At 41.5% G+C, this 12,166-nt stretch overlaps 1 protein-coding gene across 1 annotated transcript in view; it reads left to right on the top strand.

The window, feature by feature from the left end:
* The window catches only part of PDIA5 (protein disulfide isomerase family A member 5), a 97,725-nt gene that overhangs the window by 77,485 nt on the left and 8,074 nt on the right, over positions 1 to 12,166 (top strand). The window contains exon 15 of the mRNA XM_063161366.1: positions 7,436 to 7,506. Within this exon, the coding sequence (XP_063017436.1) occupies positions 7,436 to 7,506 (71 nt within the window). The remainder of the gene's footprint in view (positions 1 to 7,435; positions 7,507 to 12,166) is intronic.

Genomic DNA, 12,166 nt, shown 5'->3' with positions numbered 1-12,166 from the left:
AAACAGTCCAGGAGTTTTGTGCTGAGTCTTTTTACTCTCCTCACTTCTGCAATTTGACCTGTTCTGATGACTTTGTTGCTGTTGCAGTTGTTCATATCTCATGGCTATGGTTTCCCAATAACTTGGGTTTTTTATGTTTTGTCTCATTTGTATACCTCCAAGGTGTTACAAAATAAGAGTTCAGATAGCTTGGGAAAAACTCAACAAAATCTACCAGCAGGCTGTGAAATTTGGAGTAGTTTACCTGTTGTTAAGAGTAGTCAGACAAGGCTTGGTTCACCTGATGCTTAACTGAAAACCTCATAACATTTTTCAAATCAAAGGACATGTCACCCTCTTTCAATTACTCATGTCTTAGAGATATGATTATTCTGTGGTGTCAGGTCATGTCATCAAGTGATCTTTGGGTCCAGATAAGCAATAAAAAGCCCTCCAGTTCTCTACTGGTAAAACAAAGTGAATTAACCTTTCAGTTTCATCTCCAAATGCCTTTCTCAAATCTGCCTGTGGATTCAATAACTCCTGTAGCCACACAAATTGCATTGGTTTAAGCAGTATACCCTTTTCCAGCTCTTATCTGTGCAATTACTGTCTGTGGCCTGTCTTTCCTTGATTGACCAAGTAATATTCTGGTTTTAATTCTAGTTAATCGCTTGGAACTCTTGAAGAGGAAGCAGGCTTTGCTTGGCTCTGTGGTGTGCGAGCTCCCGGGCTGGCTTTGATAGCTGTGCAGAGCTGCTGCTTGCACTTGCTTAGAATTGCAGTCATTTAAAAGCCAGTAACAGAGGGCACTATCTACCCCTGTTATTTAAACGGTGATGATTTCAAGCAGAGATGGGGAATTGGAAAGTCATTCTGTGCTTTGCACGCTGAGGGCTCCATCCTGCCACGTGCTGAGCCCTCCGAGGCCCTGATGGTTTCACAGCTGAGCAAATGGAGTCAGCACCTTGCAGCCTGGCTCCCTGTCAGGCAGGATTGTGAACCCTGAGAGTCACTTAACCTCTTCCTGACTCTGTTTAACCTTGGATGTAATGACAGAGGGGGATAATCACGTCTGTCTCTCTTAGGAGCAATTTGAAGGGTAATTAATTGATATTAGTTAAAGCATTTGAGATCACCCGTTGAGAGGCACTAAAGGAAGCCGGGGGCTGAGGGGGGAGCAGAGCCCTTTCTCATGCTGAGGGTAGAGCACAGACAGCACAAATGCCACGGTCTCACAAATCACTGGGCTTTCAGATCTCCTCTAAGGAGTTGGCCAGGACTTTGTTATACAAGTACTGACAGTTTAAGTTAGTGTATTTAATATGAAAGCAGTCTGCATTATAATGTGTGCATGTTTAAACTCTCTCCTTAAAAAAAACCCTCATGTAAAATATATGCACACCACTTTGTGACTTTATTTATCAGAATTTTATTACATATGAGATGCTAAAAGCACGCACGGCAACAACACCGGTAGGGTTATAAATCATAATGTGTTACTGATGGGCAGAAGGTATAAGGGAGTGCTTTCTGGAGGCAAAATGCCCAGTCAGTGCTGCTGCAGTGTTCTAGCTGGGATGCTCAGGTTGGGGTTGGCAGGGGCTCTCGTCCTTGCCTGACCCACGGGCAGTGCTGGCTCCTGCAGCCCCGGCCGCTCGGAGATGGAGCCACGGGCACAGCCAGCCCATGGCACTGCTGAGCACCTCAGCTCAGCCATGCACGCCAAGGACAGCTGTCTTCTGATCAGGTACAGAGCCACTGTGTGAAACCAGCTCTTTTACAAAACCATTTCCTTTCAGACTAAAATTTACTAGTGATGGGGAATGTGAATTTCCATCTAAATTTGACTGGCTTCAGCATGCAACCAGCTCTGGAGCTTACTCAGCCTTTGGCGCTCAGCTTGAATAGCTTGTTATAATGAAATTTAGAGACTGACTTTTCTCAATTTCTATCATTTCTTAATCTTTGGGTTTAAGCTGACACACTGAGCTTCCTGAGTCCCTTTGCCATGAAACACGTCTTTCAGTTCTGTTGTTTTTCTTACGGTCTTCTGAATCCCCTCCAGTTTGAACTCATTGTTGATTTGTGGGCCCAGAACTGCAAACAGCACTTCAGAGGTGCCAGGCATAGAGGCCCCCTCCACATCTGCTTACAATTTTAACTTATATATTCAGTGAAGTTCGTTTTGACAACTCCATAATTTTCTTTCAAAGCTGTATTGCTAGCATTGTTTGGATTTTTTTGCTTCTAATACATTTAAAGCCCCTTATATACTTAAAACATCATTATTACTTCTGCTGACTGTAGGTACTGCTTTGATGTCCATTTGCTTGCTTTATATATTTTGTACAAATTGTTAGCTTTTGATTTATATTCATTAAAAAACAGCTTCACCTTTCTTCTATGTGCTATGCTAATACAGCTTCCTCTCTTCTAAGGAAACTGAATTAACCTTGTACTGTTCAGCTGTAGAGAGGTTATATTATATCACTGGGCTTTGTAGTTTCAAATTAAACAAAGCATGAAGTAACTTAACTTAAAGAATGTTTTTTCTTATTTAAACAAGTAGAAACCTGTGGTTTTGGAAAGAGGACTTGATTCCTTTAGGCAGTTCTGAAAATTTGCCACAATTTTATTTTAAATGTAATGAGGTGACTGTTGTACAACAGGGTGCATCTGTTTCATGCACTACTCTTGAGACATCTTTAGAATTGCCATCTGGTCCTAATACCTTTGTGCACTGAAGTTTTAAGAATCTCTAAAGTTTTACTTTTGACTCACTATCATCTCTAAGCAATTCATTGGTTTAAAAAAAGAAGCCCTGTTCAATGAAAAATTTTCCATTTGAACACGATAAAGACATGTAGGTTATTCACTAGATTGTTCCAGTTCTTTGAAACCCTCTTTGCATCCCTTCTGCATCCCATGGGATCCTGCAATTATGGAAAATGTTTTTATGGGTATTATTATGTCTGAAAAATTATCAAATTGCTACCACATCATATCAATTTTGTGTCATTCTTACTGTACCTGAAAAATGGATTTATATTATTTTTCTTAGTCTCCTTTTTGTTTAAAACCCAAAAAATCAGTTCTCAAGGTGATGTGAGCACATAGTTAAATTTTTCTATTACCCCATGTGCTATCTTTGTTTTGCATCCTGTAATAAATGTGTTGTGGCATCAGTTTGGAAAACACATCCAACTCAACCCTGCAGTTCTTCTTCACAGTCCTCAAAGCAGTATTTCCACAAGAATGAAGTTCCAGCCCCTTTCTGTGCCCAAACCAGTGCTGGCTCCTTGGGTCTTTCCTCAAAGATACCCTGAGAAGGTGCTGTACCTTGAGGCTGTTCCTGCTATCAGTGAATCCAGTTTGTGGAAAACAAGCTGGGTTATATATTTTCCATCACTTCATTTCCCTAAAGACCCAGTAGCTTTCCTTTAAATGCCTCTCTAATTAGAGGAGATTTAATCTGACTCCCTCTCCCCTCAGTGATAATGGCTCTGAGTGAAGCCTGCTTGCTTGCTTGCTTGTTTGATTTCCCTCATCTGCTGTTCATCAGCCATTCCTCTTGAATTTTTCCCACAGAAACCATATTTCTCATGTACTGGCTCAGTTGAGAACTACTTGGTTTTCAAGGTGAGGAATGTGATGGTGCCTGCTGTGACTGTACCACATCTCCTACCAACTTTACAACATGAATGGTGGAGAAAAACCTTGTAGAAAATACGGGATTTGTGTACATTTTTAAATTTGTAGTAGAAGGGCAAAGAGAACTTCAGAACTCCTCAGCTGCAGCTGTTTGGGACCTGTGATTTAAGCAGGCAGCCCCTGTGCCCCAGCAGGTCAGGGGGAGCAGATGCCACCAGGGACTGTATGGGGAGTCCTCCAGAGAGCCAAATTCTGAGCACAGAGTGCCTGACTAGAGCTCTGTTAAAGCTGTATTGTTTGCTGATTGTGAGCAGGGAATGGCCTCAGCACATGCTATGGCACGTGCCTGGGATGTCAAGCTCTCTTGTTTTCCTACCAGGTGATGCAACTGTGTTTCTGCAGTAGGAAATGGAGTTATCTTGAGATGTGCAGGAATGATTAGAGGTTTTCAGTGCCAGTACTGGGATCCTGTGGAAAGGTTGGATATTTCAGGAGCAGGTTTTTTTCACATTTCTCAAGTCAGGCACAGGAAATTACTGTTAAGTTCACATCTGCTCTTAACCCTGTTGAGATCAAATTTGACACTGTTGTAAAAATGAAAAAAGAAAATTGTTAAAGCAAAGCCCTGCATCTGTGTTAGAAGGCTCTGCTCCCAGAAGTGCTGCTTTTCAGTGCTGCTCAGTTTAAAAGTCTACTTCTTGTCCTTGCAGGAAGTCTGTGTGCTTACCATAAGATCCAAATTATTAAACTAAAATGAATTTTCCAACTTGTTTAGACCATAGTGACTAAGAAAGGGCAGGACCTTTTGACTCTTGACACCTTACCCCCACCTTCGTATGCCACCAGTTTAATGTCTTTCCACTGCAGCCCATCTGAAAATTCCTTTGTGAGGAAGCTGCACACTTCCTATCCTCATGTACTGTGCTCAGTACATTTCCTTTCCTTGCACTTTCGAATCTAGAAGATAGTGTTAACACTTAAAATAAACGTGTGATAGTGGGTGTGAAGAGGGAATGGGGAGAACAAGTTTTCCGTCTGTCAAAATGAAGACATCAACCTCTGCTTTTATTTTTTTTGGCATGTGTGCTTTAAATAGAATGACTGGGTTGGGTGACTTCCAAATGTTTGCTGCATTTGGCAATCCTTCTAAGTTGTAACAGATGAAGTTCTGCTGTTCCATATGATGTGCTCCTTCCCCCTTTTTCAGTGACTCCTTGAAACTCCTTGGGAATTCAGTGTAGCATTCACATCTGTTCCGTGGATGGATGTCCAAGGCTAACAAAATGCCTACTGGACTTGGAGGCAGCTCTGCCAAAAGCCATATGGTTGTGTTTTAGTTTTGTGAGCACAGTGCAGTAAAGAAAGGAGGTTGGGCCAAGGGAGAAGTGAAGGGAGGAGGGATGGAGCTTCAGATGGGTAAATGAAGGTAGCTTCTCATGATTTGGTATTGGATTTGGTGTTTTTGTGTGGAAGAATGTGCTTGTTATTTGTGTTCTCATTTTCATGCAGAATGTGGCTCATGAAGAGCTCTTACCTGCTACAACTTCTCCAGGGGCTTTGAGAGAGGCCTTACTGTCCTGAGATATCTTTTATTGAAGGTTTACAAGATGTTCTTGGGTGAAACCTAAATTTCAAACTCAAGATCATAAGCAAAAAGGGGAACCTGAAAGGTTAAAGTTTTTAAGAGCCTTTATGTTTTAGTGTAACAGTTGGAAGTGCTTTCCAGAAAAAGTGCAGCATGTAGTTAAGAACAAGTGTTCCTGTTTTAGAGGTGCCTGATTTTTATCCATTTTTTGTTTCTGAAATTCTTTTTAGATGTCGTCACCAGTTCTGATTTATTTGTGTAGAGCAGTGTTAACAAGGCAACTGAGACAATCCCCCCACAGTACAGGAAATTAAGCAAGATTTGTTCAGATGCAGGTTTGACCTGCAGGCTCTTCAGTATCAGGCAGACAGGCCAGACAAGTGCTAAGAGAGAAAATAGGTCACCAAAGTGGGCTGATGGACGTGGGAGCAGCCTGAAACCATAGCCTCCTCCTCCTCTTTCTTCTCTTCTTCCTCCTCCTCCTTTTCTTTCATGACCATTTTCTTCCAGGCAAATGCAGAACAACTCAACAAGGTTAATAGTTTGCAAGCTGTAGAACACTGTACTGTCTCCCACTGAAACACAGCTGCCATCGTGCTGCATAATAGTTTGAAGTCATTAAATGGATTTACAGAAGTGCCTCAGTTTCCCAGGAAACATCCCCTTGACTTTCTGGTATTCTTAGCTACTGCACAGACTCTCAGTGTATTTACACAGGTGTGTCACTGCAGTGCTTTCAGAATCCTATTCTGAAGAAAGAAATGCTCTAAAATTCAAAGCAGTGCATGTAAGCAGTGAAGTTATATTTTGGTGAAGTGGAAGGGGTATTCAGCCTTTCCTTTGTGGAAAGGAGTGTGCAGTGTTTATGCACAGATACTATTTTTCTTGTGAAAGAGATAGTATTTTTCAGCTGAAAGAGTGAGCATAGCTTAGGAGAGTGGCTGCAAGTTTCCTCAGAGGGCATTTGTTCACTCCTGATTTTAAAGTTACACAGACATTTGTTCATCATGTAAAATACTGGTAAACAACAGTAGCATAAGCTGTAATTGGTGCTTCTGAGCAACTCATTTGGGATTTTTCTGTTCCTACCCAAAAATAATAGCAAGATGTACTCCTTTGCCAGCATTACACAGGCTTGACTGAAGTGTGTCCATTCCTCTCTTAATGTGCATCTAAGCAAAAAATAGTGTCTTGAGTCTTTGCTTGGGATCAACCTTTGTGCTGGGTTTGAAAAAAAGTAATTTATTACACATATGCAGGTACTTTCCTTTTCAAAGGCTTACAGTATAGTAATGATGTTTTGAGAGGATTTTGGATTATTCGTAGACAATAATTTGTAGACATTGCTTCTTAATTGAGAGCACTCATATCTGAACCTTGAATCAAGATAACAGTACTGATTTCCTTTCTGTGACTTCTGAAATGTTTGAGTCAAATCAGTGTGTATTTAAGCACGGGATTAGCTGGCCTTTTGTTCAGTGCTGCAGTGGTACAAAGATATCATCCCATCTCCCATGCAAAGCTCTAGGGTTCCTGTGTGCAGTGTCTGTAAAACTCTTCAGAGGTTGCCCAGCTGTGGTGAACAGCAGGAAGGTCTCCAGGAAAGCCAGCAGCAGTCACCCTAACCTGGGACTGGACATCTGCTCTCCATCCATGAAAGATGTCTGGCCTATTGCACTTGCTTCTCCTCCCCTCCCTTATGTTCCCAATGGCTTGGCTTTAACACAGGCCTTTTCCAAATACCTATAAATGCTCCCAGCAATTTCCTTTCCAGCTTCCAGCCTCCTGTTCCCAGCTGTGCTGTCTTTATTCCCATGCCCAATTGTAGCCAGTATGTATGGCAACAGCAGTAAAAGCCTACCTGGCAATACCAGGAGGTACAGAGCAGGGCACAGGTCTGTCTGTGGCTGGTGCTCTGGGAGTGCCCTTAGGGCACTGGTGATGGAGAAAAGCCCCTGCACTGTGGCCCCTATTACAGGGTGCTGAATAACTGTAAACCTACACCCAAATTCCTTGAAGTCACAGGGATCTTAAACATGTGCTTACTTTTGTGTAGCTGACACACATTTTGTCCTGCTCATTCCAGAACTGGAGAGCTCCTGTTTAGAGCGATTTTTAATTCAAATTTTTCACTGACTCACCTTGTGTCTTGAGTTTGTCCCAGTATCTTTCCTACAACTAAAATTTATGATGTCTTTTTCTTCCTGTGTCAAACAGGGTGTCCTCACTGTAAAAATGCCATTCCACATTTCACAACTGCTGCTGAAGTCTTTAAAGAAGATCGCAAGGTAACTTGCTGTTAATTTTTTCTGTGATATTTAAGAATATTTTCCATAATTTGTACTTTATAGGCTTTGCTTATTGATAAGGTAATAGGTTTGTAGATAAAATTGCTGTTACACTAAAAGAAATGTATCTGCATCATAGGGGTTTTATCTTTTATGGTCAAATTGAGTTATACTGCCAACCTCTTCTGTTTTCCCTAATTTGCTGTGTTTTATGTTTAAGTCTTTGTATGAAACACAATTCTTTCTCATTGGGGGATTAAATAAATATAATTAATATAATCTCCATTCCCCTTCAACTTTTATCAGCTATTGGGGTGCATGTAGAGAAACCACAAGTTGTGTGATAGTCCTGAGGCCCTCAATCACATAACAAACTATTTCTTGCTTGCATAGCACAAAATACAATATATTTCTTTAAATTGGCTGACTTGAGCCCAGGATGCTCTTCTAGGACCCTGGTGCTTCAGCCTTGAAAATGCATTCAATGGCTGAATCACACTGGATAATTTCCTTGCATCAGCTGAACCACTTTTTCACTGAGCACATGGAGATCTAAGATTAAAAAAATCAAAAAAACACTTGAGCCTCTGGATTTAACCAGATAACTAGCTAGGAACCTGTTTGATATCTTACAGTATTTCATTCTGATCTCTGAATTTGTTCCACCTACACAACTGCTTTGTGTTTAGGTGTGGCAAGAAAAAGATTGGGTAATTTAATATGGAAATTGCCCTCTACACCTTCCTCAGGATGGGAAACGAAGAGGAAGATGCTGAGCTCTTCTCCCTGGAATCCAGTGACAGGACATGTGGGAATAATTCAGAGCTGTGCCAGGGGAGGTTCTGACTGTATAGTAGGAGACACTTCTTCACCAAGAGGGTGAACAGTCCCTGGAAGAAGCTTCCTTAGAGAGCTGGTCAGTGCCCTGAGCCTGTCAGTGTTTAAGGACATTTGGACAACATCTTAACAACAGTCTTTAACTTTTGGTCAGCTCTGAATTGGTCAGGCAGCTGGAGTAGATAATCCTTGTAGGTCCTATCCAGCTGAAATAGTTTATCCTATTCTGTGTTCTAAATGAAGAGGTAATTTTGTAACAGCTGTACTCCATAACAGAAGAATTTTTGTAATTTTTTTCTTTTCCTGTCATCTGTTCTGTAACTCACAGAGAATGCATCAGATTGACAAGAAACAAATCATTCTTGTATCACTGACTGCATAAATTAGTCCATCACTTCTGCCCTCTGGCACACAGAAGATTCATAGGCATGCAGCTTTTAGTTCTACTACTGCTGTAAATGAGTTTGCTCAGATGCCTTTTGGTTACTTCTTTGTTTCCAAGATCTCTGAGAAAGTATCCTTGTTTTCCCACTTTTCTGGTAGTTCCAAACGAAGCCTCTCTTTCCGAAACTCATTAAAATTTCAGTCAGAGGAGCTGAAACAAATGTACCAAACAATGTGAGACTTGCTTATTAGAGCCCCAGGATGTATTAACAAGCAACCAGAATCATGCCACAGTTAGCTGGACAGGGTGGTGGTGGGAAGTGCAGGCCTGGGAAGCTTTTCCTTCAGAGTGCAGGTTATGAAAGGACTCCAGGAGCAGAGCAGTGATTGACGGTTGCAACTCTTGACTTCAGTTTAAGGCTGGAGTGGGGAGATATAAAATGTAATGAGTTGGAACAGGAGAGCCAGGAGGGAATATTAAGGCTGGTACAGTTTTAAAGAGGTGTGTGCAGTTAGGGAGAATGGTGTTATTCCACCCCAATGACTTATGAAAGTGCCAGGGGTTGATTATGTTGGGAGCCCCTATTTAATTGTGTACAGCTATAACCTGCCAAGGTGCTTCCCGCTGCCAGTTTGTGGAAAAGAAAACAAACCTGTTTTAGACTTTAGAAGAGCACATCGCTGTTCCCAGAAGCAGCACAGTTTTCATATTCCCATGTTTCAAACTGGACTGAGCCTTCAAACTAATTTGTAGTTCTGTAGGGTTTCAAACCAGTAAAAGCACTGCTTAAGAGAAAGGAAGTATTTATTCTTTCAAAAACAGGGCAAGATTACTAATTTTCATTTTAAGTAGTAGATTCTTTTCACTACTTCATTTCTATAGTAGTGTCCTTTTTTTCCCCCCCTGGAGAAAGCTTTTCACTTAACAGAGTATTTTTGCATATATCTTCTTCTTAAAAGAAGGGTCTTTTAATTAAACATTTAATCCTGCAGAAGCCAAAGAACAATCAAAAACATTCCAGCCTTGAATTGGTTATAGATGGTATCTTAAAAGGTATCCTTTGGGAGACTTTGAGTCTTTACATTGGAATTTTGAAGACGAGCAGAGCTTGAAGCTGTTAAGTACGTGTCTCTTGGTTTTGGCGCTGAAGCCCCTCTCCCCTGGGGCTGTGTGTAATGCTCTGCACTTTTTCATCATCTGCACTGCTGGAGTTGGAGTTTAAAAATGCACTGCTTGGAACATTGGCCCCAAATGTCAGCTCTCATTGACCACATCACTGCTGGTGGTTTTAGCCAGAGTCCCCAGCCTGCTCGCTGGCCTGGGGCGATCCTGTGGCTGCTGCAAAACACGGCTCGGGCTGAGACCAACAAACCAGAGCCTTCAGTCTTCCCATCTTCCTGGAGAAATCCAGTGCCAGTAGGGCCAGATCAGTGGAGAGGCTACTCCTATGGCAGTGAGCATATTGTTTCAGTTATTTAAAAGGAAAAAAAAAGGTGGAAAACCAAAAGCCATCTGGAGCATTCTTAGCTTGGGACGCTGTAGCCTTGGCATGCAGCTGCCAGGGAAAAGCCCATGGCCAGTGCCCCACAGCTCAAGTTCTGGCAGTGACCAGTGAACATCAGAAAATGCAAATGTGAGGGCTGTCACTTAGCTGAACAGATTGAAGAGCAGGAAGGCATGTTCAGTAACTGCTCCACAGTCTCTCCTGAAAACTAAATCTTTAAAAAATCTGCGTTCTGCCTTTTGGCTGATCCCAAAGTCAGCTTGAAGGAACTGATTTGTGGTGTTCCAGTTTGGATTTGCTGAAGGAAAGCTCTTGACTCTTCAAGGCCTCTCCTCTGACAGTCCTGCAAAGGAGCTGCTTTTTGACCAGTCTTCCCATTTTCACAGGAGGCTCCTATACAAATGCATTGACCCAAATCCCAGCACCACAGCTGGGTTCCAGTGAGTTCCCACAGAAACAGCTGTGGCAGCAATTGCTGGAAAGGGTGCAGCAAATGGGGTGAGCTGGGTGTTAGTGGGTCAGTCAGCACTAAAACTGGTGGGTCCCCAATGTGTATTGTGAATCACAGTTTAAAATTATTATACCAACCAAATGACTGTACAGAGTTATCCAAATGAGATAATATTTTAGTTTGGCAAGGAATTTGATCCCTGTTTGCTTAAAAAGCCTGTGCTGAATTTCTTTTTAATTAGACTCATTAAATATGGTGATGTTAGCACTGTGCATCATGTTGTACTAATGGATGTCCCCTTTGCAAATAGGCCTGCTTTGAGAGCAGCTGATGAACTGCACCTCCTGTAATGATGCCATGCCACACCAGGGCAACTCATAATGAATCTCCCATTTGCAAGGCCTTTCACTTTGAGAGCAGTAGCTGAATTGCAGCAAGCTTTAGCAGACCAGTCCCTAACTGCTGTTGGGATCCAGAACAGCTGATATAAATAGAAACCTATGGAGTAATCATAGGGAAGAATGCACATCTGTCTTATTTACAGGTGCTTTCAAGATATTTGGCAACAACAGACTTTTTTACTAGTAAACAGGTAATTGTCATCTGAAATTGATTCTACTTTTAAAATGTTGTTTGGAAACATTTATTTCCATGCTGCAACTTTGTTTTTACTTTTTTAAAGCTTATCAAATATCATTCCTCTCTCAAATCAATATTCAGTTAGCTATTCACTTCAATTTTCATAACAAAAGTCAATATTAGCTCTAGCAGAGATTTATTTTCTTGAATCAATAAACCACTGTGTGGCAGTACATATTTTAACAGGAGAGCAGCTAGGATTGCAGAGGGTTATTTTTACTGGATCATCATGTGTGGACTGGGAGGCAAACTGTTAAAAAGAAAGCTTTAAGAACAGAAAGGAGGAGTTGCCTGGAAGGTCAAGGGATCCCACTTTCAATTTTCTACACATCTGTTTGAACTGCTCAGTGTAATTGTGTTTCTTACCTGTAAGATCCCTCTAAAGAAAAAAGTTGTTTCATAAATCTGTTGGAAGGGAACTGTGATTTCTGATGTATGATTAGATTATGCTGCCAGTACTTAATTTTCTTTCTAACACTTAGTAACAAAATAAGGCATCACCCTTCTGTTACAGTTGGGGCACCTGGAGATCAGTGGTCATATTTTTGGCATAGCTCCACTTCTCCTGAAGCACCTAAATGAAAAGTTCTGGATTTTGCAACAGCTCAGCTTTTGTGATCAGTCCTCTTCATCTGAAAAATATGCCATGCTCGATTTCCTCAGAGCTCTTCAGAGCTGCTCCTACACTGCTCACAGTCTATTGCCATGCTGAGTTAAGTTTGCAGCTCTGTAGTTAAGCTCCCAGTTTTTTGGTAGAACCACAAAACGTTGTAGGATTTCTTTTTCAAGTAAAGTTATTTTCCAGTCCCAGATGTTTCCAGACCCATATTAACCTATCCTGACT

Source organism: Melospiza melodia, chromosome 8 (assembly GCF_035770615.1).
Source record: "Melospiza melodia melodia isolate bMelMel2 chromosome 8, bMelMel2.pri, whole genome shotgun sequence".
Lineage (NCBI taxonomy): Eukaryota > Metazoa > Chordata > Aves > Passeriformes > Passerellidae > Melospiza > Melospiza melodia.
Note: the sequence above shows the minus strand (reverse complement) of the source record. Positions and strands in the feature narration are given on the sequence as shown.